The sequence below is a fragment of the Onychostoma macrolepis genome, chromosome 02 (assembly GCF_012432095.1).
Source record: "Onychostoma macrolepis isolate SWU-2019 chromosome 02, ASM1243209v1, whole genome shotgun sequence".
NCBI classification, from domain to species: Eukaryota; Metazoa; Chordata; class Actinopteri; order Cypriniformes; family Cyprinidae; genus Onychostoma; species Onychostoma macrolepis.
The window spans coordinates 14,081,289-14,108,748 of NC_081156.1; the positions used below are offsets into that span (position 1 = coordinate 14,081,289).

General features: G+C 37.3%; 3 protein-coding genes across 13 annotated transcripts; 2 read left to right on the forward strand and 1 right to left on the reverse strand.

The window, feature by feature from the left end:
• Window positions 1-1,018: 1,018 nt before the first annotated feature.
• cnn3b (calponin 3, acidic b) lies at window positions 1,019-15,542 on the reverse strand. 2 transcript variants are annotated; one of them, XM_058752141.1, is made up of 7 exons: window positions 15,206-15,538; window positions 5,078-5,199; window positions 3,917-3,983; window positions 3,657-3,794; window positions 3,441-3,557; window positions 3,154-3,300; window positions 1,019-1,974 (listed from the first exon to the last, which is right to left on the reverse strand). In XM_058752141.1, exons 1-7 carry the CDS (start codon window positions 15,260-15,262, stop codon window positions 1,636-1,638), a joined length of 987 nt encoding a protein of 328 aa, XP_058608124.1. In that variant the 5' UTR covers window positions 15,263-15,538; the 3' UTR covers window positions 1,019-1,635. The 2 variants fall into 2 exon arrangements, with proteins under 2 accessions (XP_058608124.1, XP_058608116.1); XM_058752133.1 differs by having other exon boundaries at window positions 3,441-3,794; window positions 15,206-15,542.
• si:dkey-10f21.4 (Transmembrane protein 56-B-like) lies at window positions 13,783-21,868 on the forward strand. 9 transcript variants are annotated; one of them, XM_058752162.1, is made up of 9 exons: window positions 14,146-14,236; window positions 14,503-14,640; window positions 17,889-17,946; window positions 18,996-19,162; window positions 19,272-19,361; window positions 19,521-19,579; window positions 20,194-20,288; window positions 20,394-20,467; window positions 20,559-21,868. In XM_058752162.1, exons 2-9 carry the CDS (start codon window positions 14,585-14,587, stop codon window positions 20,875-20,877), a joined length of 918 nt encoding a protein of 305 aa, XP_058608145.1. In that variant the 5' UTR covers window positions 14,146-14,236; window positions 14,503-14,584; the 3' UTR covers window positions 20,878-21,868. The 9 variants fall into 9 exon arrangements, with proteins under 9 accessions (XP_058608154.1, XP_058608145.1, XP_058608184.1 ...); XM_058752171.1 differs by having other exon boundaries at window positions 13,783-14,640; XM_058752201.1 differs by lacking the exon at window positions 14,146-14,236 and having other exon boundaries at window positions 14,570-14,640; window positions 18,578-19,162.
• An 890-nt stretch (window positions 21,869-22,758) lies between these two features.
• Window positions 22,759-27,290, forward strand: LOC131524856 (holocytochrome c-type synthase). 2 transcript variants are annotated; one of them, XM_058752223.1, is made up of 7 exons: window positions 22,759-22,820; window positions 23,374-23,485; window positions 24,734-24,900; window positions 25,009-25,157; window positions 25,261-25,380; window positions 26,247-26,333; window positions 26,482-27,290. In XM_058752223.1, exons 1-7 carry the CDS (start codon window positions 22,818-22,820, stop codon window positions 26,672-26,674), a joined length of 831 nt encoding a protein of 276 aa, XP_058608206.1. In that variant the 5' UTR covers window positions 22,759-22,817; the 3' UTR covers window positions 26,675-27,290. The 2 variants fall into 2 exon arrangements, with proteins under 2 accessions (XP_058608206.1, XP_058608202.1); XM_058752219.1 differs by lacking the exon at window positions 22,759-22,820 and adding an exon at window positions 22,846-22,941.
• Window positions 27,291-27,460: the final 170 nt, after the last annotated feature.

The following is a 27,460-nucleotide window of genomic DNA, read 5'->3' on the forward strand; positions in this document are numbered from 1 at the left end:
GAAAAACCTATTCCAGAGAAGTCCGTCAAAGAATTTTCAATTTTGATAAAGCTATCCCTTTAAGTACAGGGAGCACAAGAGCAGTACATTTTGGTAGAAATTCTCAACAGCACACACTCGGAAAACCACTAACTTTTCTGTAATAGTCAAGCTCTTCCCAAAGCAGGTAGCAGCTTTGAAACTGCTTATGTGGAGTCACATTTGATACAAAGGGAACGTTGCTAGGGGAAACCTGTGCTGTTCTGTCAGATTGTCTAATTGAGTGCTGCATTATCAGAGCCAAATTCCACAGGCACACAAAGCAGGGATTATTCCCCGTCAGGGTGTTTGCGGGAAGAGGTGGGGGTTTGCTGCTTTTCTCACGAACCCTTTACACCGGCCAGTCCTTGTCCTCCATGCGTCATGACTGCTCTGAGATCAGCCAGACTGTGCTAGATGTGTTCTCACTCTACAGCTCTCGGTTTCCCTTTCCATGCCGACACAAGGCAGCATTCAGACTCGCTTATGCCCCTTTGTTCAAACGCAAGGGCTCATCTTTTCCAGGATGGATTAAGATATAAATCTGGTGGAGCTGATCAATGGCAAATTCATCTGATAAAAAAATGAAGTGAAAGCACAGAACAAAAATAAATAAATGTAAATATATAAATGTATTGAAATGTGTGAGAAAACATTTACATTTACATTACATTTAGACATTTAGCAGACGCTTTTATCCAAAGCGACTTGCATATTGTTGCTCTTTTGTTGGTTTTGATTGCTTCTATTGTCCTCATTTGTAAGCGCTATGACAAGTCTCGGTTAGCCTAACGCAGTACATGAAGCAAGTTTTTTTTTTTTTTTTTATTAAATGAAAGAAAACAAGTAGAATAGAAGGGGAAAAAAAACTAAACAAAAACAAAGCAAGCTAATTTTTCTAGGTAGAAAACCTACTGATAAACCTGAAAGACTTATTGATTTAATCAGAATGACAACAGACTTGACTGGAAAATTAAAAACTTTATTCATTTAAAAAAAAAAAAAAAAAAAAAGGAGCCATTCAACAGGACTGAGGTCTCTATTGAGTATTACTGGCAATAAATACAAGACAGTTGAGAAGAGGGGGACTGATCAAAAAGATACGAGTTGGTCTAAACATACAAAAGTCTATGGCACAATTTCAAAATGATTTAAAAAGCAGGAAGTAAAAAATATACTTAAAAAAAAAAAAAAAAAAAAGAGATTGTAGTTAATATGCCATGAATGACATTTGACAAACACACTGCTTCTCTAACCCATCTTGACTTTTAAAAAGGGCCAAACTTTTTTTAAAAAGGGCAAAACAATACTTATAGACTAGGGCTGGGCGATGTGTCGCATGCGCATCTCATCAGTAAATTTACCACTAATCAAGGAGCCGGCTTTACTGACGAGATGTGCATGCATATCGCATGAGATATATCGCCCAGCCCTACTATAGACTATAGTCTATTGTCTAACTAATAAAATACTGTATTATCAGAGGACCCGTGATCTAAGAAACATCCTCTTAACACGTTTCTTGTAATGTATAAAAAGGCTAGCGAGAGAAAAAAAACAACTCGCTCTGTTTATGCGAGGATCCAAAAATATTTATCTGTGCTGTAAGCTTGCAGTTTAATAGTCAATGCCGTGGGCTCTGTATTCCTCGTGGTAGTCTGCCTGGTACTCGTCTTGATATTCTCCTTGGTATTCAGCCTGGTAGTCGCTGTCGCTGATCTCAGAGCCGTTGGTGCCGGTGCCTTGGCTGCCGTTGCTGTGGATGGTGGGTTCGGTGGGGGAGGCACAGTATTTGGGATCATATATCTGTCTGCCCAGCCCGTACACGCTCATGCCCTTCTGAGAGGCCACCTTGTTGGTGCCCATCTGCAACGAGATGGTGGAATTGTCCAGTGGCTGGACAGCCAATTTCTGGTCAAAAATATCCCTCCTGGTGCCAGGGGCCAACATGCCAGCCTGAGGAAGAAGAAAGGATGAATAAAGTGAAAACTAAAGTTGGGAATCGAATGCCTAAAATGTCTTAAGGGGTGTCCAACCGTGCTCCCAGATGGACAATGTCCCACAGAATTTCATTCCATCCCAATTAAACACACCAGAACCAGCTAACCAAGCATCACTAGAAACTTCTAGGCAAGTATGTTTGGAGTAGAAAGGAGCAGAACGTTGGCCCACTAGGAGCAGGACAGAACAGCTATGTCCAATGGTCAAAATTTCCAAACCAAGCTTTAAACTGACAAATTTGCATGTTAAAAGTTCAACAAACTTGAATCCAACGTGAAATATGAATGGGGGAAATGTTTCACCTTACACATTCCTCGTGTGAAATTAAAGACTGCATGGATTCCTATTCAGATTACTTTATTTTGTCACTGTACAAAGGTATATGCGACCACACTGTTACTTTTGAAAGGTTACTCTTTACACATTGTTGCACACTCTTCCTCTCATGTCAAAGAAACCTGGGCTTCCATACCACCTCAGCAGTGCCACAAACTGATCACCTCCATGCCACGCCGAATTGAGGCAGTAATTAAAGCAAAAGGAGCCCCTACCAAGTATTGAGTACATATACAGTAAATAAGCATACTTTCCAGAAGGCCAACAATGCACTAAAAAATTTTTTTTATTGGTCTTATGAAGTATTCTAATTTGTAGAGATAGTGAATTGGTGGGTTTTTGTTAAATGTGAGCCTAAATCAATCACAATTAAAAGAACCAAAGACTTAAACTACTTCAGTCTGTGTGCATTGAATTTATTTAATACACGAGTTTCACAATTTGAGTTGAATTACTGAAATAAATGAACTTTTCCACGACATTCTAATATATTGAGATGCACCTGTATGAATGTGAATAAATTAAATCAAATCTAAATTAAATCTGTTCATCATATTAAGCAATCGTATCTCTTGATAAGACTGATTAAACCGTTCGATTGGAATTACAATGCCTTTCTGACCTTTTTAAACCTAAGTTTTACCTGGACTTTCAGGAGAGGAACAGAAACCTCTCAGATTTAATTACAAACATTTTAGTTTGCTTTTCAAAGATGAAGTCTTATGGGTTTAGAATGGCATGAGGTAAATGACAGAATTGACATTTTTGGGTGAATTATTCCTTTAAATACACACTCACCTGGCTTGCTCCTTTATTTGTGCCCATCTGCAAGCTGATTGTGGTTTGGTCAAAAGGCTTGTCTGCTTGAGTCTTTGGGTCATACAGATGTCTCCTGGTGCCATAAGCGGTCATCCCGGCCTGACTAGCACATTTATTTGTCCCCATCTAGCCATTGAGAAAACAAAGGATGTGTATCTATATACAAAACATGAGCGAGGGAATCTTACTAAAGACATCCCAAGAAAAAAAAAAAAAAAAGGTTTTAAAAGGTTTCCTAAAGCAACAACACATAGGACATTCCTCACCTGCAGCCCAATCACACATTGACCAGCCTTCAATTTCTCATCATCAAAGTTACGGGTTTGTTTGTCCGAATACTTTATGCCAATGCCAACTTTTGTGTCCATACCTTTGGTTTTTGCCTTTGAATGAAAGAACGAAAGTGGCATTATACCAGAAACTCCAAACATAAACATCCTTCTTTCATCATCTCCATTCATGATGTTTTGCACAAAACTCACCATGCTGGCCAGAGCAAGAAGTGTGGTCTGGACTTGAGTCATGTTCCCGTTCTCAAACAGATCATTGGCCTCAAAGATGTCATTAGGCTTCAGGCCATAAGCAAGAATGGCTTTGATGAAGTTGCCCAGGTTCTCAAGCTTCAGTGAAAAGAATAAGACAAGTGGCTTTGCTATTATAATTTTAGATTAGGAATAAAATTGACTTGAAATGAAAAAAAAAAACATTGAAACAATGCAATACATAAACAGGTCTTCCTTACCTTGTGCCAGTTAAGTTTGGAGTGGTTGGTTTTCTTAATGGATCCAGGCTGAAGTTTATTAATGAGCCTATGAGAAAGACCAAATATTACATCTTCTAGAGGAGACTCATCTTACAGTACATGGAATTTGTAGTGCACACTTACTACCATTCAAATGTTTAGGGTCAGTGAATTTATTTATTTTTTTCCAAAGTCCACAAGAATATTAATATCAAATACAGTTGAGGTCAAGTTTACATCCCCCCTTTCAGAAGCTGCAAAATGTTATTTTACCAAAATAAGAGGGATCATACAAAATGCATGTTAAGACTGGGGTGAAAACTGTTTGAATTTGAAGATCAGAGTAAATTTCATTTATTTTGGCTTCTGGGAAACATGTAGGTAACTATCTTCTTTAGCCTCTGAAGGGCAGTACTAAATGAAAAATATGACATTTAGGCAAAATAAGAAAAAAGTACACATCTCCATTCTGTGCAAAAGTTTTCACCCCCTCCCCCTCAATGAGCCTTTTAATTAACATTTTGCAGATTCTATAAAGGGGATGTAAACTTTCGACCTCAACTGTATTTAATGTTTTCAACACTGACAAGGAATGTTTCTTGAGCCGCAAATCAGCATAGCACAAAAATAAATTTAATAAATAAATTTATACATTCTAAAATGTATTCAAATAGAAAACAGGTTATTTGAAATTGTAACAATCTCTAACAATATAACAGTTTTTACTGTATTTTTGATCAATTAATTGCATTCTTTGTTAGCATAAAAGATTCCTTTAAAAAAAATAAAAATCTTTTGAAAAGGTAGGTGTATACCAAGATTACATCATGTCACAACATTTCTTCTCATTAAAAGGCTCTAAAGGAACATTGTGGAAAGTTAAGGGCAACAGCAAACAAAAGAAGGTGTGGACACCAGACTAGGTGGTTATAATATGAGCAACACATACTTTAAGCTTGGCAGAACTTCTTTGTTGTTATTTTTTTGGGTCTCATGCCTGAATATTAAAAATCACCCCATATTTTGGCATGTTGTCGGGTTACAATAAACAAGACAAAAGGTTACAGGTGGGCTGAAAGTCATTATTTAGAGCCAAACTAACACTCCAAATGTTTTGAACTCCTAATCAAGCTGAAACACACATCATGCTCACAGACTCACTCGCACAGTATGACGCCATCCTTCAACCCCATCTGGAAATTTTCTCCGATTGGCATACCCGTTACATCCTCAATCCAGTACCTCAGCTCCTCCTCCTTCTGCAGGTCGTACTTCTGAGCAATCTACAGGGACCAGAAAGAGAGACTGAAAACTCTTGCTTCCTTAAACAGTTTCTCCATATGTAATCCAAGGCCTGCCATGCAAAAGACACATTTATTCCAACAGGTCTCCATTCTTTCCATAAAGTAAATTTGGGGGTTTTAGAATCAGTATGAGACAATGTCATATTTCAATTTCAATTGCATACCTTTTTCCACTTACATGACATAATGAAAAGTAAAAGTACCACTAGATACGTTCACTGGTGAACCTAAATAACTGTCTGGAACTGAGAACATGTGCATTCAACTCGCATGGAAACTTTTGCACAGTTTCAATTCATGAATTCATAAACTTCCAAAACAAAGGGTTTTTGAGCATGCAGGTACTGTCATGTTTTAAGGTTAGCTTTGGAAATCATCTCCTCTTCATCTCTGGGTACTTTGTGCCAGACTAGAGCCAAGTGCAGTAAGATGGACAGGAAATTACAAAGCATTGCCCCATCTGTGAACTCAGAAGCAGATCCAGACACCTACCAGACCCCATTACTGTCATTCAGCAAACAGAAAAAAATTGAAAGAGCTTATCTTGTCTGCAAAAAAACCTCTAACGACAAGTAAATAGATACGTTTAATAACGTATAAATAAAAATAATGTATAAATGAAATCAAGTCACTTCGTGTTTGAATAAAAAGGTAGTCCTTCCTATCATTGTCACTTTAAGGTTAATTTCCTTCAACAGGTCTGGTCTTGAATCAATTGTAAATGAGTTGTAAAACATATTCCATCAACCAAACAAATGAGGATTGGCTCCTAACTTCAACTGAATGACATGCTGAATGTCTGAGGATCCAAAGAGGCGACAGGTTGGAGCATGTCTGTTTTACTGACAATCCTGTTGTCCCCTTTAAGAAATGTATGACAATTGGGAAGTTTCCTTTGTATAACAATTTTTTACAGACCTTAACATTCATAAAAATACACTTTCAAAAGGCACAAAGCTTCGACTGGCCCTTTTAAAAATTCTTCATAATAAGTGGACAAATAGAGCATAACAGTGGCCGCCCCTTGATTCAAGAGGCATGTTTTTCATTTATTTTCTCCACAGGCATTTCAATCAATTCTTTAATAAACTGTTCAAAGCCATGAACCAAACCAATCAACTATAACACTTCAAACACTTAAAAAGTTCAAAAAGATGTTACTGCAGAACACTAATAACTCCATTGATTTTAATAAATAATAAATTCTTCGGTTGCAGCCAAGCTCTTTTGCCTTCATTTCCATGGCAACAGCGATTTCCCTAATTACTAGTAGTTCTTTAATGGAATATCAGCAATTAAACTTTTTACATTGTAAAATTTAAATCTTTATACATTCTTCTTCGAACTCATTCTACCTAAAAAGAACACGAGAGGGATTTTCACTTTGGATACACAGCTGTTGTGATTTTTAAATTCAGCTGTCTGTCAACAATTGGACAACGGGAAATGGGTCTGTGACAGAAACAACAGCAAATCGGAGGGCCTTCCACGTGTCACTGAGTACAGCCATCATTCTTTAAAAGGTCTCCTGGTAGACATAATTGAACAACAGATGGATGACAAGCAGAACTTGAACTGAGGCCATATACCCCATTATTAAAGTGCTATTGCAAAGTCCCCTTAAACACAGAAAAAAAAAAAAAGAGAGTCATCACTTTTCACATGATGCCTCAGGTGTCACGGTTAACAATGTGGACATCCTTCAACACTTCTGCATAACACAACGTACACTGAAAACAAACCTCACCAGAGCACGACAAAGCTGAAAACAGTCAACCTGTATGTTTTATCAAAACTACCCTTGAGAGCTATGCCTTTATATGTTGCTTTTCACAGCAACCCCAAACACTTTCCAAACAATCTAAAATGAAATTTCCAAATATCTGTATAAATTATTCACAATAACTTGTTATCCTTGCATCAAAAGCCATTTATGACAGTGTAAAGATGGCAAATCAGATTACTTTTGCATATAAGAATGAGAGATGCCCAAAATACAAGTTGGTTATCAGACGTTATTAATGCTTTTAAGTTTACTATATTGGATAATTATTTATGCTCATTTTCCCTAATTTCACATTTAGATTACTTTTGTATCATCCAACTTAGTAAACACTGTTAAATGTAATCTACAGAAAATTTCAAAATTAACATTCATCTTTCATATACTGTACTTCATAATGCTGTGATGCCAAAATTCACTTGGTGCATTTAAAACCAGATAGATATTTTATTCTAGTATTTTTATTTTTCATTTAATTAAGACAAAATGTTGTGGAACTGTTATAATGGGCATCAAAATATTTATTGGCACTGGCCATGTTTAATTCAGGTGCACCCCGAGTTAAAGTATCTTCTCAACTTTTCATAATACTCAAAGAGTTTTCAGAGGACTCAAGCACCAGAACCATTACAATGGAAGAGAGAAATGACTTTAAAGCAACAGTACTCACCAGAGAGTATTTGCTGGAATAAAACAAGATATTTAATACTATAAAGGGCCAACAAAATTAAGTGGAGGCCCAAAAACCACATGCAGCAGCTTAGGTTGATGAGCGCAACAACATCTATGAATCCCTCTCAGTGTCCTTTATCATCTCTGGGTGCTCTGCTACTAGACATCGGTGGTGTCTTCACATCCAACTGTCCACTTGCAATTTTCTGCACAATAGAGCTTGTGTTCCTGAATGTGTACTAGAGCATTTAAAGAAAAAAAAAAAAACAAATGTAGGAGTGCATTGGTGCATTCTCTGACTTTCAGATAGAGCACATCGGCCCAGAGCAGACTGTAAACTTCCTGAAGACCGAGAAAACAGGGAGAACATCTGTATTTGGCCATGTGAGAACAACATGTTGGGAGTTCTGCTGGCCTAATGGACAAAGTCATGTGGAGGGCAAAAACAGTGCATAATAAAAAAAAGAGAAACACTTGCAGGAAGTATGTAAGGTACAGTATATTCAGCCAGAGCTATACAGAAAGGAAGGATCCTGTCTAAAATCCAGTTACACATTTGCTGGAGGAAAGAGCTGTAAAAAAGATCTAATACTGTGAGAGGACTTGGTGAACAGCACAGCTGTTTCTGCTGATCAATTAATTACCCTGTTGCTCTGGAAATGTCTAGCAGACCAAATAACGTGGCAGCGAGGTCTCAGATGTATATGTTTGCAGAACAACTGCTTTATATGACCACTAGTCCACTACATATTGAAACACTGAATAGCAAGGAGAACAGTCTACTCATTTATAGGCCTATATGAATTTACACTACAGTTCAAATCATTTTGATAAAGTATCGGCTTTAATCAGTAAGGATTCATTAAATTGATCAAAGTTACAGCAAAGATATTTATGTTAGATGTAAGATTTCTATTTCAAATAAATGACTATTCAAAGAAACCTGAAAAACATGAATCTTGGTTTCCACAAAAATATTAAAGGATTACTCCACCCCAAAATGAAAATGTTGTCTTTAAAATCACCTACCCCTTACTTGTGACTGTCCCATTGACTGCCAAGTAAATAACACCGTCAAGGCCCAGAAAAGTATTAAAGACATCATCAAAATAGTCCATCTGCCATCAGTGGTTCAGTCTGAAATTTATGAAGCGACGAGAATACTTTGTATGCAAAGAAAATAAAAATAACGACTTTATTCAACAATTCGTCTCCTCTGAGTTACCGTGGCGCCATTTTGGAGAATATCCACTGAACGCAACCGCGACGCTGTTCTGTGTCAGCCGCACCACACGGATAGGTCTTCTAGGTTTATTTACGCTTTGATTTGAACGAAAACAGCGTATCTGTGCGGTGCAGCTGACACAGAACAGCACACGCAGTTCGCGTTCAGCGGATATTCTCCAAAATGGCACTACGGTAACTCAGAGGAGACGAATTGTTGAATAAAGTCGTTATTTTTATTTTCTTTACATACAAAAAGTATTCTCGTCGCTTCATAAACTTCAGACTGAACCACTGATGGCAGATGGACTATTTTGTAGGGGTGTCCTCGACTAAGGATTTTCAGTGTCCAATCGGAATTTTTGAATCTTGCTGACAGTCGACTGATAGTCGAATCATATATTTGGGGGCGGGGCAAAATACATTACCAAGAATCAAATCAGACATTCGACAGTCTGTACTGACGTTAACACACAGGGAAAATGTGTAATGGACGCCTCGCAGATACAAATGGAGTGAATAATGTTTTATGTTTTGATTAAAAAATAGTTAACATTAAACATCAGCGAAACCCTAAGAATTCACAACATTTTTTACAATAGTGCTCTCATTATAACGTTATGTATATGAGAGTTATTAATGTTCTGCATTTCTGTTTTGAGCTGCGCGCGCTGAATGACCAGTAGAATTAATCATTTGATAGAAGGTTTTTAATCAATGGGATTTAACTAATTTATCTCATATAAAATACGCTTCATTAATTTATACAACATAATGTTAATATAACAACTTATAGGCTATATGCACAAAACGCCCCGATGCATGAACGTGTCTGAGCGGCTCTGAACTCCTTTTGTGGACGCGTTCTTGACGCAACAACGTGCAGAAACACAGAAACTAAACTCTAAAAATTCACAGCGTTTTATTATAGTGTTCTTACTATAATGTTATGTGTATATGGCAGTCCCAGTCATAGTTATTACTATTCTGGATAGTTGTTTGTCCTGCTCGCACTACGCACTGAAGAGATAATCACTGTTCAATAAAGCGCTTTACTGCAGCGACTCAACCAAATGCATCTTATACGAGATAAATAATATATACACGATATATATAAAACGGCTGAAATGTTTTTAAAATCACTTGTATCCTACCTGATCGAAAAAAATCCAGTCTTTCACTCTGCATCAGTTCGAGTCTTGTTAAAGTTTTAAATCCTTGCCACCAAGATGCTCCTCTGTCGGACACGGATTATGGAAAGTGAAACTTAAATCTATAGGGGTGATATTTAAATGTTTATTAAAGCTTTTTTTTCTTTTCGGATTCTTATTTACAGCATTATCATAATAAGCTGTATATCAACTTATTGGGAGAAAACCGGTAGTTCTATGTGAAATCAGACATTGAGCACCCCCATATAGCCAAAATGGATTGATCATAACACCCCGCGGATATTCAACTGTGAGATTGGGAGTCGAATCAGGCTCCTCGTATCGAAGCATCGAATCGTCGACTATTCGGGGTCACCCCTACTATTTTGACAATGTCTTTCATACTTTTCTGGGCCTTGACAGTGTTATTTACTTGGCAGTCAATGGGACAGTCACAAGCAGGGGCGAAGCCAGGGGGTGGCCGTGGCCACCACTGTCCTAAGCTTGGCCACCCCACTCACAACTGTCTTTTAAAATTCCGGCAGTTTAATGCCTACAAAAACGACTGGTAAGGGACTACAATGAGTTACTTCACGGGTCCATTACGTCAAGAACCCAGAATTTTACATAAACCCCGCCCCCAGGAACATGCAGCAAAGGGGGCGAGGCCATGCTGTGCTGCTTTAGAGAAGAGGAAGCTCTGCATCTCTCTCTCATTCAGATCATCAGCTCAGTGAATACACTTATTTTCACATACTGTAGCTATGAGAAGCGTTATACATGGCGGTTATACAAGTGTGCGGTTGCCGTACTGTATTGAAGCTTTAATCAGAATAAAACCGTATATTAAAAGCTACCAGAAGCAGTAGCATTTCCAAATAACAGTGTACCTAAAAGTATAAGACAACAACAAACAAAAAACTTAGGCCTACCATTAAAAGCCATGCTTGCACAGGTTCTGTGCGATCCTCTACACCAGTGGTTCTCAACCCGCGGCCCACCATGCTGAATCAGGGCCGGCGCCAAGGTGGGACATTCGTGGGCCGTGCCGAACGTGATCGATTTCGATTTTTAACCGGTAAAACAGCGCACATAAGAAAGCGATTGCACGCATTAGCAACTGCACGCGATCACGGATTGCAAAAAGAAACACCCATACGCTACTACGCAGCAATCATCCTTAATTACAGAAATGTGGCAAAACATCTCTCGAGAGAACCTCAGATTATTAAATTCGATATATATGCTTTCCATATTTGGATCAAGGCTACATTTCTGCAATGTCGCATGTCAAGTCACGCTTCCGTGCGCGTCTTACAGACTGCAACTTACAATCGCAACTTCATTGTGCTGTTACTCCTTTCGAGCAGAATTTCACAAAATTGGTCAGCTCCCGACAGCATCAGGTGTTTTATCAATGGGGAGTAGAATTATTTATTTATTTATTTAAATAAATGTAATCGCTTAGATACCATAATATTTAGGCTATAAATAACATTATAAATCTGGTTTGTTTGTATTGATGACATAATATGTAAATGACATGCGTGCGGCCCATGAGACTTGCACTTGGACCATAGTGCGGCCCAGTGGAAAAAAAGGTTGAGAACCACTGCTCTACACTAATATCCTCTGTCTCAATCAGGCTCAAACTGATAAGCAATATAGACGACGGCATTGTTTACAATACAACCGGAGCACATGCCACTGAGGTGAGGGGCGGGAAGTTCAGACACGCTCTAGAGGCGGTTTAGCCAATCACAACACACTGTGCCAGTTATCCAATCAGAGCCCATCGTGTATTTCTGAGGGAGGGGCTTCATAAAAGCAGGAAACGATCAGCGCGTTTAGAGGAGAAGGGACAGAGCGGTGTGGAATAAAGGTAAATTATGTGAAAAGTAATGCGTTTTTTAACAAAGCATTAACATGTTAGACTGCACCCCATAAACATGATCAAGCCTAGAAAAAAAAACAGACAACCACCCCTTTAAGTCATTAAAATTACTAAAAGGGATTAGTGCATTATGTATAGCATCACATTAAAAAAGTCTCTCAAATGCATTATGTACTAAAATATTGTGAAATTCAAGATCACAATACAAGGCAAAAGCTGATGTTTTTTTTGTTTTTTTTTGTAATTTAATGCACAAGCAAATATGAACACAGTGTACTTATACTAGAAAACATGCGCTATTTTTTATTTTTAATTTGTAAAGTACAAACGAAAATGAAACCATTTAGATGCATAAAATAACTTATTTTACATTCTGGCATTTAAGTGCTGTTGACCTTTTTTTTTTATTTTTCTATTTTTTATTAACCAATTCTTATTACTATCTGCATGTCTCATCAATGAGTATGCAATGATGGAGAACAAGCTTTTGGGGGTTTTGAGAACCAGAACCAAGCTGACTGAGACCCTTTATTAAAATACCTGGAGGTGGGGAAAAATACACAAGTTGTCATATTCTCTCAGCATTACTTGATCTAATTCACAAATATCTCAATTACAATTTAGTAGAAATTAATTGTATTCAGTTGTGTTTTAGGCACTAAAACAGTCCAATACTTTATAGTCAATCACATTTTTATATTGAAATAATGAAGATTTCTGTGCCACCCCAGACTGGTTGCTGGTGTAACCCTTTAAGCAGCTGTTTTCAACATTGATTAGAAGAAAAAAAAAAAAGAAGAAAAAAAAAATAAAAAAGTTTCTTGAGCAGCAAATCAGCATATTAGAATGATTTATAAAGGATTATGTGACACTAAAGACTGGAGTAATGATGCTGAAAATTCAGCTTTGCATCACAGAAATAAATATATTAAAACATAAAAATGATTTTAAAATCGCAATAGTATTTCACAATATTGTTGTTTTACTGTATTTTTGATCAAATAAATGCAGGGATTGGTGAGCTTAAGATACTTTTTTCAAAAACAAAGTAATAAATAATATTTTTTTTTAAATCCCAAATTTTTGAACCACATGTATTTGTGGTAACTTCATGTCTCTTGCATCACTCCACGGTCTCTCTTTTTCCTCACATTTCATCTCAAAACAATGCGTCACTCTAAGATACTTTATATATTTTATGTACTGTACAATATATTCTACATATTTAAATTAAAACATGACTGCAAATTAGTAAATTGTGATTTCAAAAGTTGACAATGAAACAATGAAACATTTAATGAAAAGTGGTACAAAATCAGAGAAAGTCCTGCCAAATCATACAATAAAGTAACTGTCAAGTATTAAATATGAGTTTAAGTAAACTACCTTCAAACACACACAAAACATAATGTCAGTAATGGAGTGTCCTACAGTAAGCTCTCTTCAGATATTTGCATGGCCCAGTTGAAATGCTAATGAAAGTCAGCTGGGGTCAAGTGTCCTCACACCTCTGCAGATGGCACAGGATTCAAGAAAGCATCACCCCACTGCGGTTTACATTGTTTATCAATCCTCCCACTCATTCTGACTAAACACACACACACACACTCTCTCTCTCTCTCTCTCTCTCTCTCTCTCTCTCACACACACTCTTCACGAGATACATAGTGTGATGGGAATACTGCTGAATAGGCTTAAAGTGACCAACCGCAGACACTAAAGGCCCTCTAGTGAGGGATGTGTTTTCTGTGTGCTTTTCGATGTGATATGCAATTAAGACAATGAGGAAGCTTGTAGCTTAATGGTTAAAGAGTTTGGCTAATAAAAGGAGTGTGAATGTAGAATTGATGTCCTTGAGCAACACCGTTCATCTCAGATGCACCAGATGGACGGTCATTAGTAGCCTATAGGTCACTTTGCACGGGGGAAAACATATGGCTTTAAATAAATAAATAAAATACTATACTTTCTAGAACTATAGGCTATGTTTGGGGCCTACACAGTTTCACAGACTTTTGATGTAATAAGTTCTGCTACCTTTGTGACAATAACGCACAGAATGGAATCTAAACATGAAGAAATAATTAAAAATAATATACAAAATATCAGTCACTGCAGATGGGGCACATTGCATTGCATTCAGAAGAAAAGCCTCAGTGTGATTTAGAGTGACGTTTTAACCCTCTTTTCCTGAGAAAACCCCCGTTTGTGTGTGCGCGCGCATGTACACAATATTAACAGTCCATTTGACAACGAACCATTTTTTCCCCCACAGAGGTTTTAACTAAGGAAGTAGGTAAAATTCAGTTATACAGCCATACTAGTTTAAATATCGTCCTAAAACGAATAAAAACGAAACTACGTTTTAAAAATCACAGATGCTGCACGCGCATCACCTCGACTAAAGTTTCCATAACACATTTCCACACAAATTAGAACAAATTACATCGCTAACATCACTAAACCTTTATTATACACACAATGTCGCTTATTTAGGCTGATAGTGTTATTGATTAATTGGTTTTACTGGTGGTTTTTTTTTTATTTTATTTTTTTAGTTTCTCTGTATAGAGAGCGGCAGCCTCGCTGCTTTCTCTCAAACTGGAGCTCCACCCAGAATTCAACAAAAGACCCCATGCCATGACCCACCAACACACCAGGCTGCAGGCAAGCTTTATCAGCCAGAATAACACACGGTAAACTTCATTTGCAGTGATAGAGTGTCAGGTTTTGTAACTTGAAAATGACAAACAGCATCTCAAACATGGCGTGAAAAGCGAAACACGTCGCGCGCACAAAAAAAAAAGAAAGTTTCATTCATTGATTAGTCAGTTAGTTAGTGCAACATGAAACATGGATTATTTCCAATTTCCTACTTTCTACGTGCAAAAGTATGAGCCTTCGTCTTTTATAAGCAATAAATGAGTAGTAAAACAAAAGGATGCATCGACCCTAAAACCAAAATCTTAGAAGTATCAAATCACAGGCATCAGGTGAAAAGGAAACACAATGGCTTTCTCTGAAAACCTACAGAAACAGTGCATTTGGCCATCAGAAGTACGTTTAGAACTAAATGATATGCGGCATTTTTGTTCCTGAACATGTCTGGAATGCTAGGCAGTTCATTCTAAAGTGAAAGAGTTACACTTTCATGCATTTGAATCCATGCATTTTAGTGCAATGCAAAGAAACAAACGCCATTTCGTCGTTTAACTGGCGTTGAAGTAAGTTACACAAACCGTAAAATCATTCAAACCTTACCTTACTTCTCACTTCAGCAGATAAACCATATGCAGGGCCCTTGTTGAACTGAGTCATTGTCTTTTATTTCACGCCGATTCGAAATAAGAAATAATCAGAGATCCCCCGGTTTCTAATTTGGCTACTCTTGTTCGAGAAAAGATGCTTTACACAACTTAAAAAAGACCACAGATACGTGTGTTTAGGCTAGTCAAATATGACTGCCCCAGCTGAGCGGATGCACTGAACTCTTTCTGTTCAGCAAAGTAATTAAAGAGCAGCAGAAGGTCTGCTGAGGTTGAGCGAGTTTACGAATTCTACTACGGCGAAGACTTCAGTTGTGAATATTAATTAGGTTACGTGACGCAGCATAGTGTACCTTCCTGATTGGCTAAAATGCAGATGTTAGTTTGTGGCGCTAGTGAAATGGCTAAGGTTATGAATATTAAGTAGATTGTGTGCTGTAAGCTACAGGAAGGTTACCAAGCAACTTCTGCTGACTCTATTAATATTCATGACCTTAGCCCTCACCGTAGTACGAAATCTTGTAATTATTAATTCCTTCAAAATATAATAAAACAGAATTATAAAATATAAATTAATGATATGTAGCAAAACTAATCATTGGAATAAAACAAATAGTCCAGAGAAACATTTAAAAATAATATGTTCGTTTGAAGCCCTGTTCATGATGCTACTTTTATTAGTAGGCTACCTGTGGTCAAAACAATAGAATATCATTCATTGTGAATCACTATTTGCATATTTAGGATGTTTAACACATGCTGAAAATATCTGAAGGTCGAGGCCTTGATTTTATTACTTTTTTTTTTTTTTTTTTGTGGAGTCCAGTCTCCTCACCATGTGTTTCCTGAGCCTCTGTGTCCCGAGACACTGCTGTCCATTAACAGGAAACAACAATAAAGACTCAATGCCAGAAAGAATTCATCCAAGATATTAAGCAAATTTCTCTCACCTTTTGAATTCCTCCTTGGTAATTTTTGGGTTCTGCATTCAATGCCACGTCATGTTATACTATAATTACTGTTATCATCATCTGAAATGTCTTTCACTTCTGAAGACGAAAGATGTTGTGTCAGTGCAGACATAAAAAAAAACTGTTTTCAGCCCCTCTGATTTATAATGAAAATGGAAAGTACCATCATGCTTCAAGACTTGCAATTAATTAAAGACAAGTCAAAACATGCATTCTAATGATATAGTGGGCTTGAGTTTAGCCCATCACTATAGTGATCAAACAAAGAAACTGTCGGAAAACAAGGTGTTTGCCATTGTAAGTGATTATTCCCAGACATTTGGTTTAAGACAGGAAAAGCACAAGACCTATTTCCACTTCATAACAGTACTGTGGTTAACCCTGAGCAATACTTTACTACTAATATTTGCATATGGGTTAGTATAGCATTTATATCTGTAATGTATGGAAGCCCATTTCCACCACATAAGAAAAAAATAATTATTATAAGATAGGAAGTCTAAAGTAGCTTTTTATGCAATAATTACTTATTTCAGTGTTCATGACTTAGTATGTTAGAAATTCAAGCTTATCATTTTTTAAAAATATCTTTAATGTATGACTTATCTCATAATTTCGACTTTGTCATAGTTATGTCACATTTTCTGTCATAATTTTGATTTTTTTTCATAAGACTTTTTATCTAATAATTTCAGCCTTTTATGTTATGTCACACATGCTCAATGGTTATTAATGTATTAATATGTTTAAACTCATTATAGTATTGCAGTTTTCCAGTAAATCAACAGGTTATACGAAAACCATTAATATTTCACTCAATGAGACGTGAAAAAGGGATGTTTTGTCAGCAACAGAAATTCCCCATGTTCCTGTGTCTCCGGTAAAAGTGTCTGGAGTGTTAATTTCACTTAGCCTCTGCAGCGAGCACTGAGTTGGCTATTAGTTCCCATTGTCCTATTATGTAACCCAGAGCTGATGAAGTGAGAAGAATATATTCTATTGCAATACACATTTAGATACAACATCCATTTTATTTTCCATGAGCAGAACTCTTCTGGGGCGAATGGTTCATCAAACAGGAATGCCTCGTTGCTCCATCCCTGAGGCACAACATGCAGACTCAACAACAACAACAAAAACAACAACTGTGCTTTAGAGGGGGATGGGAGGTTATTACCTGAAGCTGCAGGGCGAGACTAACCACTCTGCCCTAAACTTGCTCCATTATGCCTCTAAATACAAGAAACCCCCGGAGTGTTACTGTTGGAGTTGTTTTAAATAAGGTTAGGGTTTATTTTGTTTGGTAATAGATCTGGTTTAAGCTGAAGGTCAGGCTGAGGATTCAGGAAATTGAGGACAACAGGGCTGCCCTCGCTAAATATACAACATTCATTTAGCAATAGTGTCCTTTATCAACCACCCCTCTCATGGTCTAACACAAGCTCTTTTGCTACCAAGAAGAGAAAAAAGTTAGCCAGTTGGACATCTCACTCCATCTAGTGGTTTCTCTATGCCATGAAGTTAATTTAGGATTCAAAGAAAAAAAATTACACTGGGCAACTGCACACAAGAGAAGGCACTTACTGAGTTAATGTGGAGAGGGAGAAGGCTGTTGGATTTGCATTCGCAATCTCTCCGCCATTCTCCCCTAGATGAACACCTGAGATTCACAGAGCTCTTAAACCCTGCATTTATCCTCTTGTCCAGCTGTGTTCATGCACACTCTCCATGGCCAGTTCAACATGGGTCTTTCATAACGGAAAGGGTAAGTCTGATCATGCATTATATGTTGACTAAATAATTTTTTTAAGGACGCATGCAGTCATGCAGAGCTGTTGCAAGAGAAAATGAATTTGCTTGAACCAATGAATCTGACAAAGAAAATGATAAAGATAGCATGTCCTACTGCTTTGTTACCTGATTATTCGGCCCTTTTACTCCTACCGTGCATATATAGTGCACATACACACTCACATTTTTTTTTCTTCATCTCTGCATTTCTCCTCTCTTCTAGTTTGCTTCCAAAATCTAGCTGTCAAATACACCTGGCAATGCATATTAGTGTTGGCTCCTTGACAAATTGGTTTTGTTCCTCTTTTGTGAGTCACTTCAGATAAAAGCATGTTCTAATGTAACTGTACATTTCAATGAAACAGTAGAATTCAAATCTGACAAGGTCACGCCGGCTTGACTTTCTCCTACTATCAGTTACTAAAAGCACTGAAGCTTGATGCCTTTTTCAAGGGTACTAGGACAAAGCAGGGGAGTGGTCGTGTCCCAGTGGACCATAACAATGCCACATTGATCACACGCATTGATTTCCTGCTGTTTCATTTCGATCGGTGTCCATACTGCAGAAATGTATAGCCGGAGTAACATGTACACACTCCCCTCAGCCAGCATAGAAGTTAGTGTATGCAGCACAAACCCACACAATCAGCTGTTTCCTACGGGATGCCGAGATCTCTGGGACTCGGAAGCATTTCAGACTGCACAAAAGCCACGCGATGGAGCAATCTGAGACGTGTTTGAGTCGGCTGACCTCTGGATGGCTGTGCGGCTGTGTCAGCACATATGCAAATGCTTCTGTATACTGGGGGATTTGGCAGTAGAGAGGTACTGCGGCAGCTCAGGTGATGACTGGGGCTTTTATGTTCGCAACTGGTCTGGAGTAAGAAACATTTGATTTTGTTAAAGAGTGCTTGTGGGGTGGTGGGGGATCATTATGTGTCGGGCTGGGGGGTTTGTCAATGGGAGAGTTATTGCTGAACGTTCGCTGCCGTCTTGCTCTCGTCTTTTTCTTTCTCTCTCTAGGGCTCAGCAGGCATGGAGCCTCTCAGCCTGCAGGTGCTGGTGGTTGTAATAGGGAGCTTCTTGGGCTTCCAGTGGCTGTTCCACAGAGGTAGCCCTTGGGTGTCTGAGAAGCTCTGCAAAGGCTTCCTGAGGCTCAGCCCTACACATAGGACAGAGTGGAACTCCAGGTGTCAGATTTATCTTCTAAAAGCATGTGTTTTATTATGAACTCTTAACTAAAGTTGGAAGATCTAAAACTCTCACTGCTGTGTTTTTTTTTGTTTTCTCTTCTCAAAGGGCCGTCTCAACAGTACACGCCTTGGTTGTGGGACTTTTCTGTCTCTACATATATATCTTTGATGAACCTATCCAGAAAGACCCAGTCTGGTGAGGATTTGAACATGCAATCCATTACAAATGTGGCGGAACAAATTGTTATGCAACATAGTGTCGTTTATGTCTAGAAAGTACAGTCTGGACTTGATGTTTTTGGTGGACTCACAAACACTATTTTTTTCTTATCTAACCTCTAATTTGTGTTTACAGGGGAAATGCCTCACTGGTGAAGCTCAATGTGGCCGTTACCTCAGGCTACCTTATCTCAGGTGGGTGGAGGGCTAAGGATGTGATGCTATATTGATGCAAAAGTTCATACATGGTTTGAATACATTTCTTGCATGATGGGCATTTTTGTCATATTTGAATTACAATTTATTTTAATATTTTAATTTATGTTTCAGAGTAATCATTTATTATTATTTCTTCATCAAAATATATATAAAAACAATTCATTGCTTTTTATATTTCAGAGTGAATATTATAAACATTTATTGTTAAATACATACATGATTTATAATATGTATATATATAATTCAATACACCTATTTAATGATCATTTTTATTTCTGAATTAATTTTGGGGGTATAAAGTAAATACAATCGTCCTAATATCATAATAAAGAAAAAAGGCTGCATAAAGTGAAAAAGGAAATCATATTTAGTGTTTCGTCATGATATTTTAATATTTCATAGACTGAAACATTTTAAGAAAACAGTTTCACTGCTTCTTTAATTAGTAATTAATGATTTTTATAAAAACACTTTTGTTTATTGATTGCAAATATTGATTAAGATGTGTACATTAATGTATTTAAGGTCAAATGAAAATATGTTTTTGCTTTTAATTTGATGGATACACAAAGAAAATGTTTCTTTTTCAGATCTCCTGCTCATGTTTACTTCATGGGAGTCTATTGGAGAGAAATATTTTGTTTTACATCATTTTGCTGCTCTCTATGCATACTACTATGTGCTGGTAAGTTGTTTTCAGCTGGTCTGGTGTACTATTACTTCCTCAAGATCTCCATGGTTATTTTGTGGTCTTTTTTTATTTTATTTATTTATTTATTTTCTTCTGCAGAGTCAAGGGATATTGCCTTACTTTGCTAATTTCCGCCTGCTTTCAGAATTCTCCACCCCCTTCGTGAACCAGCGGTAAGTATTGCCTAAAAATCCATCTAAAAGCATTCAATGCAACTGTTACATGAGCTCATTTTCTAATTTCATTATTTTTGATGTTTTTCAGTTGGTTTTTTCACATTTTGGGCTACCACAAACTTTCCAAACCAAGTCTGGTCAATGGTGTTGCCATGGCATTTACGTTCTTCTTGGTGAGGATCGCAGTCATTCCAGGCTACTACAGCCATATGTACTCAGTCTTTGGTACGGATGACTTTTACCGGTTACCTCTGGGGGGCCGCAGTGCCTGGGTTATTTCCAGCGTGTCTTTGGATGTCATGAACATCATGTGGATGCGCAGAATCATCCGCGGATGTCTCAAAGTCCTTCGCTCGGCCTGGTCGAGAAAAACAGGAACTGAGATGGAAACTAGAAAAACAGACTGACGTGGAGATACAGACAGAAAATGAACACATCAGCACAAAAACTTTCCATCTCTTTCATGTCCAATCTGATGCTGGAGTGTAAATGCCGTATATGTTTTGTTATTCCTGCTGCTGTATTGCTGTGGCATCATAGTTGTGAGAAACCATTTATTGTTTTAATAATGACAGACATGCTCAACTGGAGGAATTCAATCATAGGCGCTCCTTTACATTTTAAGAAATCAGGTGATTAAGAGGCATGAGACTGATCACATGTACAATCAGGACAACAGTTGTGGTTGCACTATTTATTATAAAGCTGCTATTATGATCAACCAACTTGCCTTTATGAATGCAATTAACAAAGCAACAGCACAACTGAACTTCCACAAATATACACAGTGTGTGCCTGTAGACCATGATAAACAACTTTTTGATTACAATATGGATAGGGTTATTCAAATAGAGGAAATGGCCATTATAAATGTATAGTGGAAATGTTAAATGTATGGGTGAAAGGTCCTGCCTTTGCAGCTCAGCAGTGCAGGATATCTCAAGAAACCATGCATGTCTACATGTAATTATTGCATATATGGAGAACACTATGTATGGAGAGTATTATATATGTCTGGAATGGAAAACATATCGGGTGACACAATGTTATATAATATGTGTTTCTGAAAATCTATAACTTGATGCAGCCGTGTATAAGCTTTTTGCTTGTAATATGTGGTTTGTTGGTTGGATTTGGAATAATGACACTATTAGCCTATATAAGCTTCAATAAGTTAAGGCTTTTCAGGTTATTTATCATTATTTACTTAATAGTTATGTATGCGGTTAAAAATCAACAGTGATATGATTTTTGAAAGAAAAAAAGGTGTATGAGCTATTCCAACAGGAATGAATTTCTACAAATTCTGTGATGTCAAAAATGCTCATGTAAGTGACCAGAGATGCGTGTTTCTGTGGTGTGACAATGTTTTAATTTGAATAAACAACATGGTTTTAATATGTTATAGTGCATGAGATCGTAAGGTTGTAACAAAGCCAATTCTTTTATTTAAATTTTTTACTTACAGGGACAATTCACTTCCCTGATAGCACACGTAAGTCTCGGAGACGTCTATTTGACGTCTGTATTTACGTCTGCAAGATGTATTTTTTAGGGTGTTTGCTCATCTGAAATACGTCTATAGGACGTTTCCTTTTAGATGTCAAATAGACGTCTATTAGATGTCTTTAAGATGATTTAGAATGTATGTAAAACTGACATCTGAAAGACGTCTGTCAGACGTTTGTAGACAGCAGATACTTTCCAGATCAAGAGATCTTTAACAGACGTCTTGCAGACGTACGTGTGTTATCTGGGTTAGAAGCAGTTAATTTCACTCACTAGTGTTGTTTCGTTTGTGAACGAACGAATCTGTGTTTTTGAACAAATCTTTTTAAGTGAGTTGTTTCTCTTTCTCTGAATTGACTCATATTTTTCGTTCACTCTATCTTTCAAAACACGTGGCTGCTGAATAAACGACTCGATTCACTCACAACACTTGAAAAGTGAGTCACCTTCGAGAATGAATAAATAATAATAATAATAAATAATAATCAATTAATAAAGTAATTTAATTAAGTCCTGAACTACACTGAACAAATCTTTTTTTAGTGTGGATTGCCACTGGAAAAACTTCCCAAGGGAGCAATTGATGAAAAAGATTATATTCAGAATATTTAGTGAACATTTAATTAAATTAAATAATTAATTCATTTTGTACCTTCAACTAATTTACGCTAAACAATGTCATTATGAAATAAATGAAAATAAAAATCTAAACTCTCCAATACTCTAGGGGGCAGTGTGCATGTGGCCACATATACACACACACGGCGTGATGCATTCACCCAGAGCATTGTGGGATATGAGGCATGTTTCTAGTGAACGACATTGACAGTAGAGGTGGATGGTAAGTGTGCTCTACTGTTACATAGCGATTAATCTTTCATTAGCTATATCTTGCGCATGTGATTTTAACAAAGGGCAATATGAACAATCTGAACAGTTAAAAACGCTATATGGGCAGGCAGGTACATGATTTTATCTTATGCTTATGTCCTGTTCTATAAGTGTCTTGTGTAACTTTTGTTGCACAACTTATCAAAATCATAATTTTGTATTAATTGCTGCACATATCAATTGCATATCAATGGACTGGGGTAGAAAGGAAGACACATGTGGCTGTCAGATCTTCAGTGTATATTCACAGTGGCAGCAGTCAATCAGGTGCAATGTTACAGTTGCAACTACAAGACAAAAATGTGGACAAGTGATGCCACTCAAAGTCATGCTAGAACATGATAGTTGTGTTCAGTTGTTGACTTCAAGCATTTTATGTCCATTGTAAGATTTTATACATACTTGCATGCATATATAACATGCGTGTATATATGACAGTGAACAGTGTAAAATGTAAGGTCACTCAAAACTGACTGTGTTGTTTAATCTTTTTGTCTGGGAAGCTGATGGGAGACGCTATGTCCAGCCCTACAGTGAAGGCAGAGGGCATCATGGTGCCAGACTTTGGCAGCGCACCACCACAAGGCTGTCCGATGCATCGAGATGTTAATAAAAGTAAGACATCAGTACTCCAAATTCACTCCATTGTGTTGTGTTTTTATTTTTTTTACATAGGCAATAGGGCTGCAACTAATGATTATTTCTGATGTTATTTATTTAAAAATTAATTGTCATTTATTAAATAAAAATGAATAATTATTAAAAACAATGAACTTTTTTTTACATTAAAACTTTAATCCGTTATTTACAAAATCTTATTCTGTATCCTGACCAATGTTGTCCTCCAAACAATGTGCAGTTAAGGCAATGAAAACAAATATAGTGGCTATATCTATGTAGGCTATGCTATAAATTATGTAAAGGATTAAAGTATAAACATTACCTTCTAAAATACAAAATATTGATTACTTACCATTTTTAAAGTAGAAGTTAACGGTAATTTAAAAATCTTAATGTATGAGAGCACATTGTCCATAGAAATATGTCATTTGCTGCTGTAAAGAGATACAGTATCTCACAGAAGTGAGTACACCCCACACATTTTTGTAAATATTTTATTATATCTTTTTATGTGACAACACTGAAGAAATGACACTTTGCTACAATGTAAAGTAGTGAGTGTACAGCTTGTATAACAGTGTAAATTTGCTGTCCCCTCAAAATAACTCAACACACAGCCATTAATGTCTAAACCGCTGACCACAAAAGTGAGTACACCCCTAAGTGAAAGTGTCCAAATTGGGCCCAAAGTGTCAATATTTTGTGTGGCCACCATTATTTTCCAGCACTGCCTTAACCCTCTTGGGCATGGAGTTCACCAGAGCTTCACAGGTTGCCACTAAAGTCCACTTACACTCCTCCATGACGACATCATGGAGCTGGTGGATGTTAGAGATGCCCCACAGATGCTCAATGGGGTTTAGGTCTGGAGACATGCTTGGCCAGTCCATCACCTTTACTCTTAGCTTCTTTAGCAAGGCAGTGGTCGTCTTGGAGGTGTGTTTGGGGGTTGTTATGAAAAGATATAATAAAATATTTACAAAAATGTGTGGGGTGTACTCACTTCTGTGAGATACTGTATGATTGGCAGATGTTTTCCATTCCCATCGCACATATGCAATTAATTGATAATCAAATTGATTGTCAATTATTTTGATGATTAATCATCATCAATTTTATGCAGAGATCTTCTACCCTGGTCCTAGAGACCCACCATCCTGTAAAGTTTATTTCCAACCTGCTTCAATACACCTAAAATATGTGGATGTTCTCCTCAGTTTTCATCCTTACCATCTCCAACAGGTGCCCCTCCACCAGAATGTCCAATGCATCAGGCATCTGCACCTGCCAGCGATAAGCTGAAGAAAGCACCAGCACATCAGGACAGGGCTTATGAATTTGTAGAGTGTCCTATGAAAGCTGCCAATGGGGCTAAACCCACAATGTCTGACATCAATCCAGCAAACATGGTAATTTGCTACCTTGAAATTGGTTTTCTAATAATACCTAGAGATGCTTGGATGCACTGAGTTTCCGTTTTACACAATTGAGCTTCATTTATTTACTGTTCTCTATAGATGCCACCACCTAACCAGCAACCTTCAGCTGGTCAACCGTTTTCCCTTTCTGTTGTAAGAGAGGAATCTACCATCCCTCGTGGTGGATCTGAGCAGAAGTGGGTTTATCCCTCAGAGCAGATGTTCTGGAATGCCATGCTGAGGAAGGGGTGGGTTCCTCTTGAATAGAGCAATGGAGCTTTGTATATGTCCAATAATGATTCAGAAACATATAGTTTCATCAACTTTATTGCTTCATGACTCTTTAAACAGTTGGCGCTGGAACAATGGTGACATCAACCAGAAAGATATGACGAACATCATTAGGATTCACAACCAGAATAATGAGCAAGCCTGGCAGGAAATCCTGAGATGGGAGAAGCTCCATTCCAAGTAAGTCACGTTAAAGGAATAGTTCACCCTTAAATGCAAATTTGCAGAACATTTACTCACCCTCAGCCTCAGGCCATCCAAGATGTAGATGAGTTTGTTTCTTCATCAGAACAGATTTGGAGAAATTTTGCATTACATCACTTGATCACCGGTGGATCCTTTGCAGTGAATGGGTGCCGTCAGAATGAGTCCAAACAGCTGATAAAAAAAACATCACATCACAGTAATCCACATAACTTCAGCCCATCAGTTAACATCTAGTGAAGTGAAAGCTGTGTGTCCGGCTAAAATTTGGGTCCTCTGTCCATAATAGTGCTTTCTCCAGTGATAAGTTATCTGGTCTCTATCAGGAAAGAAATATGCACAGATCAAGTACTGTTTGTGAAAACAGCACAAAATGGCACTAATTTAATTACTATACTAATGTTGTTACTAATGTTGGTAGATTTAGATGCAAACAAACAAACAAAGGGAATTGACTTTTTCACTGGAGGAAGTGTTATGGATTATGGAGAGTTATTTTGGCCAAAAGCAACAGTTAAAATGCCTTAATGATGGTTTTGTTTCCTACACACAGCTATATAATCGTGTGGATTACTTGTGGATTATTGTGATGTTTTTTATCAGCTGTTTGGACTCTCATTCTGATGTTGCAGAGGATTCATTGGTGAGCAAGTGATGTAATGCTACATTTCTCCAAATCTGTTCTGCTTAAGAAACAAACTCTTCTACATCTTGAATGGCCTGAGGGTGAGTACATTTACAGCAAATTTGCATTTGAGTCAGTTACTGCTTTAATGTCAACTGTGTATCCTCACATGTCTCCAAGTAGATGAGTCCTGATGTTCTGCTGTTGTCCTCCACAGAGAATGCCCATGTGGACCTTCTCTTTTAAAGTTTGGTGGAAAAGCAAAAGACTTTTCACCCAGAGCCAGATTTCGCCACTGGATGGGGTAAGTGATGGTATCCCTTAATAAAACTTATTCTTGTTTTTTGCTTAAAATCTTTTTCTCCATAAATCTTATGTGATCATCTTCAGGAAAATATAAGTCGAATGGCAATTCAGTTATAAAAAGTTACTTTTGGTGTTCTGTGTTGTAGGCATGAGCTACCATTTGACAGGCATGACTGGATTATTGACCGGTGTGGAAAAGAGGTCAGATATGTGATAGACTACTATGATGGAGGTCCGGTGGCCAAGCACACTATCCTTGACGTGCGTCCAGCATTTGATTCCTTAGAAGCTGTTTGGGACCGTATGAAAGTGGCCTGGTGGCGTTGGACCTCCACATGAATTTTCTTTTGTGATCTTAAGGACATACTGGAACTGCTATTTATATAGCTTAATCAGTGGAAGCTTTTTTTTTTTTTGACAAGATGTTCTCATTGTTGTAAATGAATCGAGAATGACTTAACTCATTATATTCCTGTCGCGAAATTGGTGCGTGCATATATTCAAGACAATGATAATTGCAAAAACTGCTATAGTGGCACTGTGTGCAGTTGTAGTCATGCAACTAAAAAAGTAGCAGCAAAACATCTTTTAGTAGTGTTATGAAGGCAGGTGTGTGAAAATGAAATGTGAAGTATGACTTTAGAAACTAATGTTGACAGATACATTTTGCCGCCGCCTTTTATTTTAAATTATTTACAATGTTAACCATCCAAAATGACAGAATCCAACAACTGTGTAAATAGGCGGATACATGTTTTTGTTTTTCATTTACTGCTGCGTTCTTGCTTATCAATTATATTTATTTTTACCATGAAGTCAATTGTTAAAACAATTGTTGTGTCCATTATTATGGGGGAGGGTTTTGGAGGAATGTACCTCTAAAATGATGTTTAAAACAAAATATCAAGATGCAATAATTTACTCTAGAACTGAAATAAAATACAGTCAAACAAGACCATTTATCCCTGTTTTTGGCGTGTAAATTAACTTTCTTTAAAAGCTGTAATTTGTATTTGAGCTTCCCAGAAATTGCACTTTTGTGCAATGCTGCTATACAATAAAATCATCTATCAACGAGTATTAATTAACTTGTTATATATCACTATGTTGAAAAGTGATTTATGC

What these genes read in the sequence shown, in the direction of transcription:
- si:dkey-10f21.4 (XM_058752155.1), top strand. Translation starts at nt 17,773, where the DNA reads ATGTGGAGAGGGAGAAGGCTGTTGGATTTGCATTCGCAATCTCTCCGC. An exon ending in GGTCTTTCATAACGGAAAGG is followed by an intron (nt 17,947 to 18,995) that starts GTAAGTCTGATC and finishes TTCTCTCTCTAG; the next exon opens with GGCTCAGCAGGCATGGAGCC. An exon ending in ATCCAGAAAGACCCAGTCTG is followed by an intron (nt 19,362 to 19,520) that starts GTGAGGATTTGA and finishes TTGTGTTTACAG; the next exon opens with GGGAAATGCCTCACTGGTGA.
- cnn3b (XM_058752133.1), bottom strand. Translation starts at nt 15,262, where the DNA reads ATGACTCAGTTCAACAAGGGCCCTGCATATGGTTTATCTGCTGAAGTG. An exon ending in GATGGCGTCATACTGTGCGA is followed by an intron (nt 3,984 to 5,077) that starts GTGAGTCTGTGA and finishes TCTTTCTCATAG; the next exon opens with GCTCATTAATAAACTTCAGC. An exon ending in CAAATAAAGGAGCAAGCCAG is followed by an intron (nt 1,975 to 3,153) that starts GTGAGTGTGTAT and finishes CTTCTTCCTCAG; the next exon opens with GCTGGCATGTTGGCCCCTGG.
- LOC131524856 (XM_058752219.1), top strand. An exon ending in GCATCGAGATGTTAATAAAA is followed by an intron (nt 23,486 to 24,733) that starts GTAAGACATCAG and finishes CATCTCCAACAG; the next exon opens with GTGCCCCTCCACCAGAATGT. An exon ending in ACATCAATCCAGCAAACATG is followed by an intron (nt 24,901 to 25,008) that starts GTAATTTGCTAC and finishes TGTTCTCTATAG; the next exon opens with ATGCCACCACCTAACCAGCA.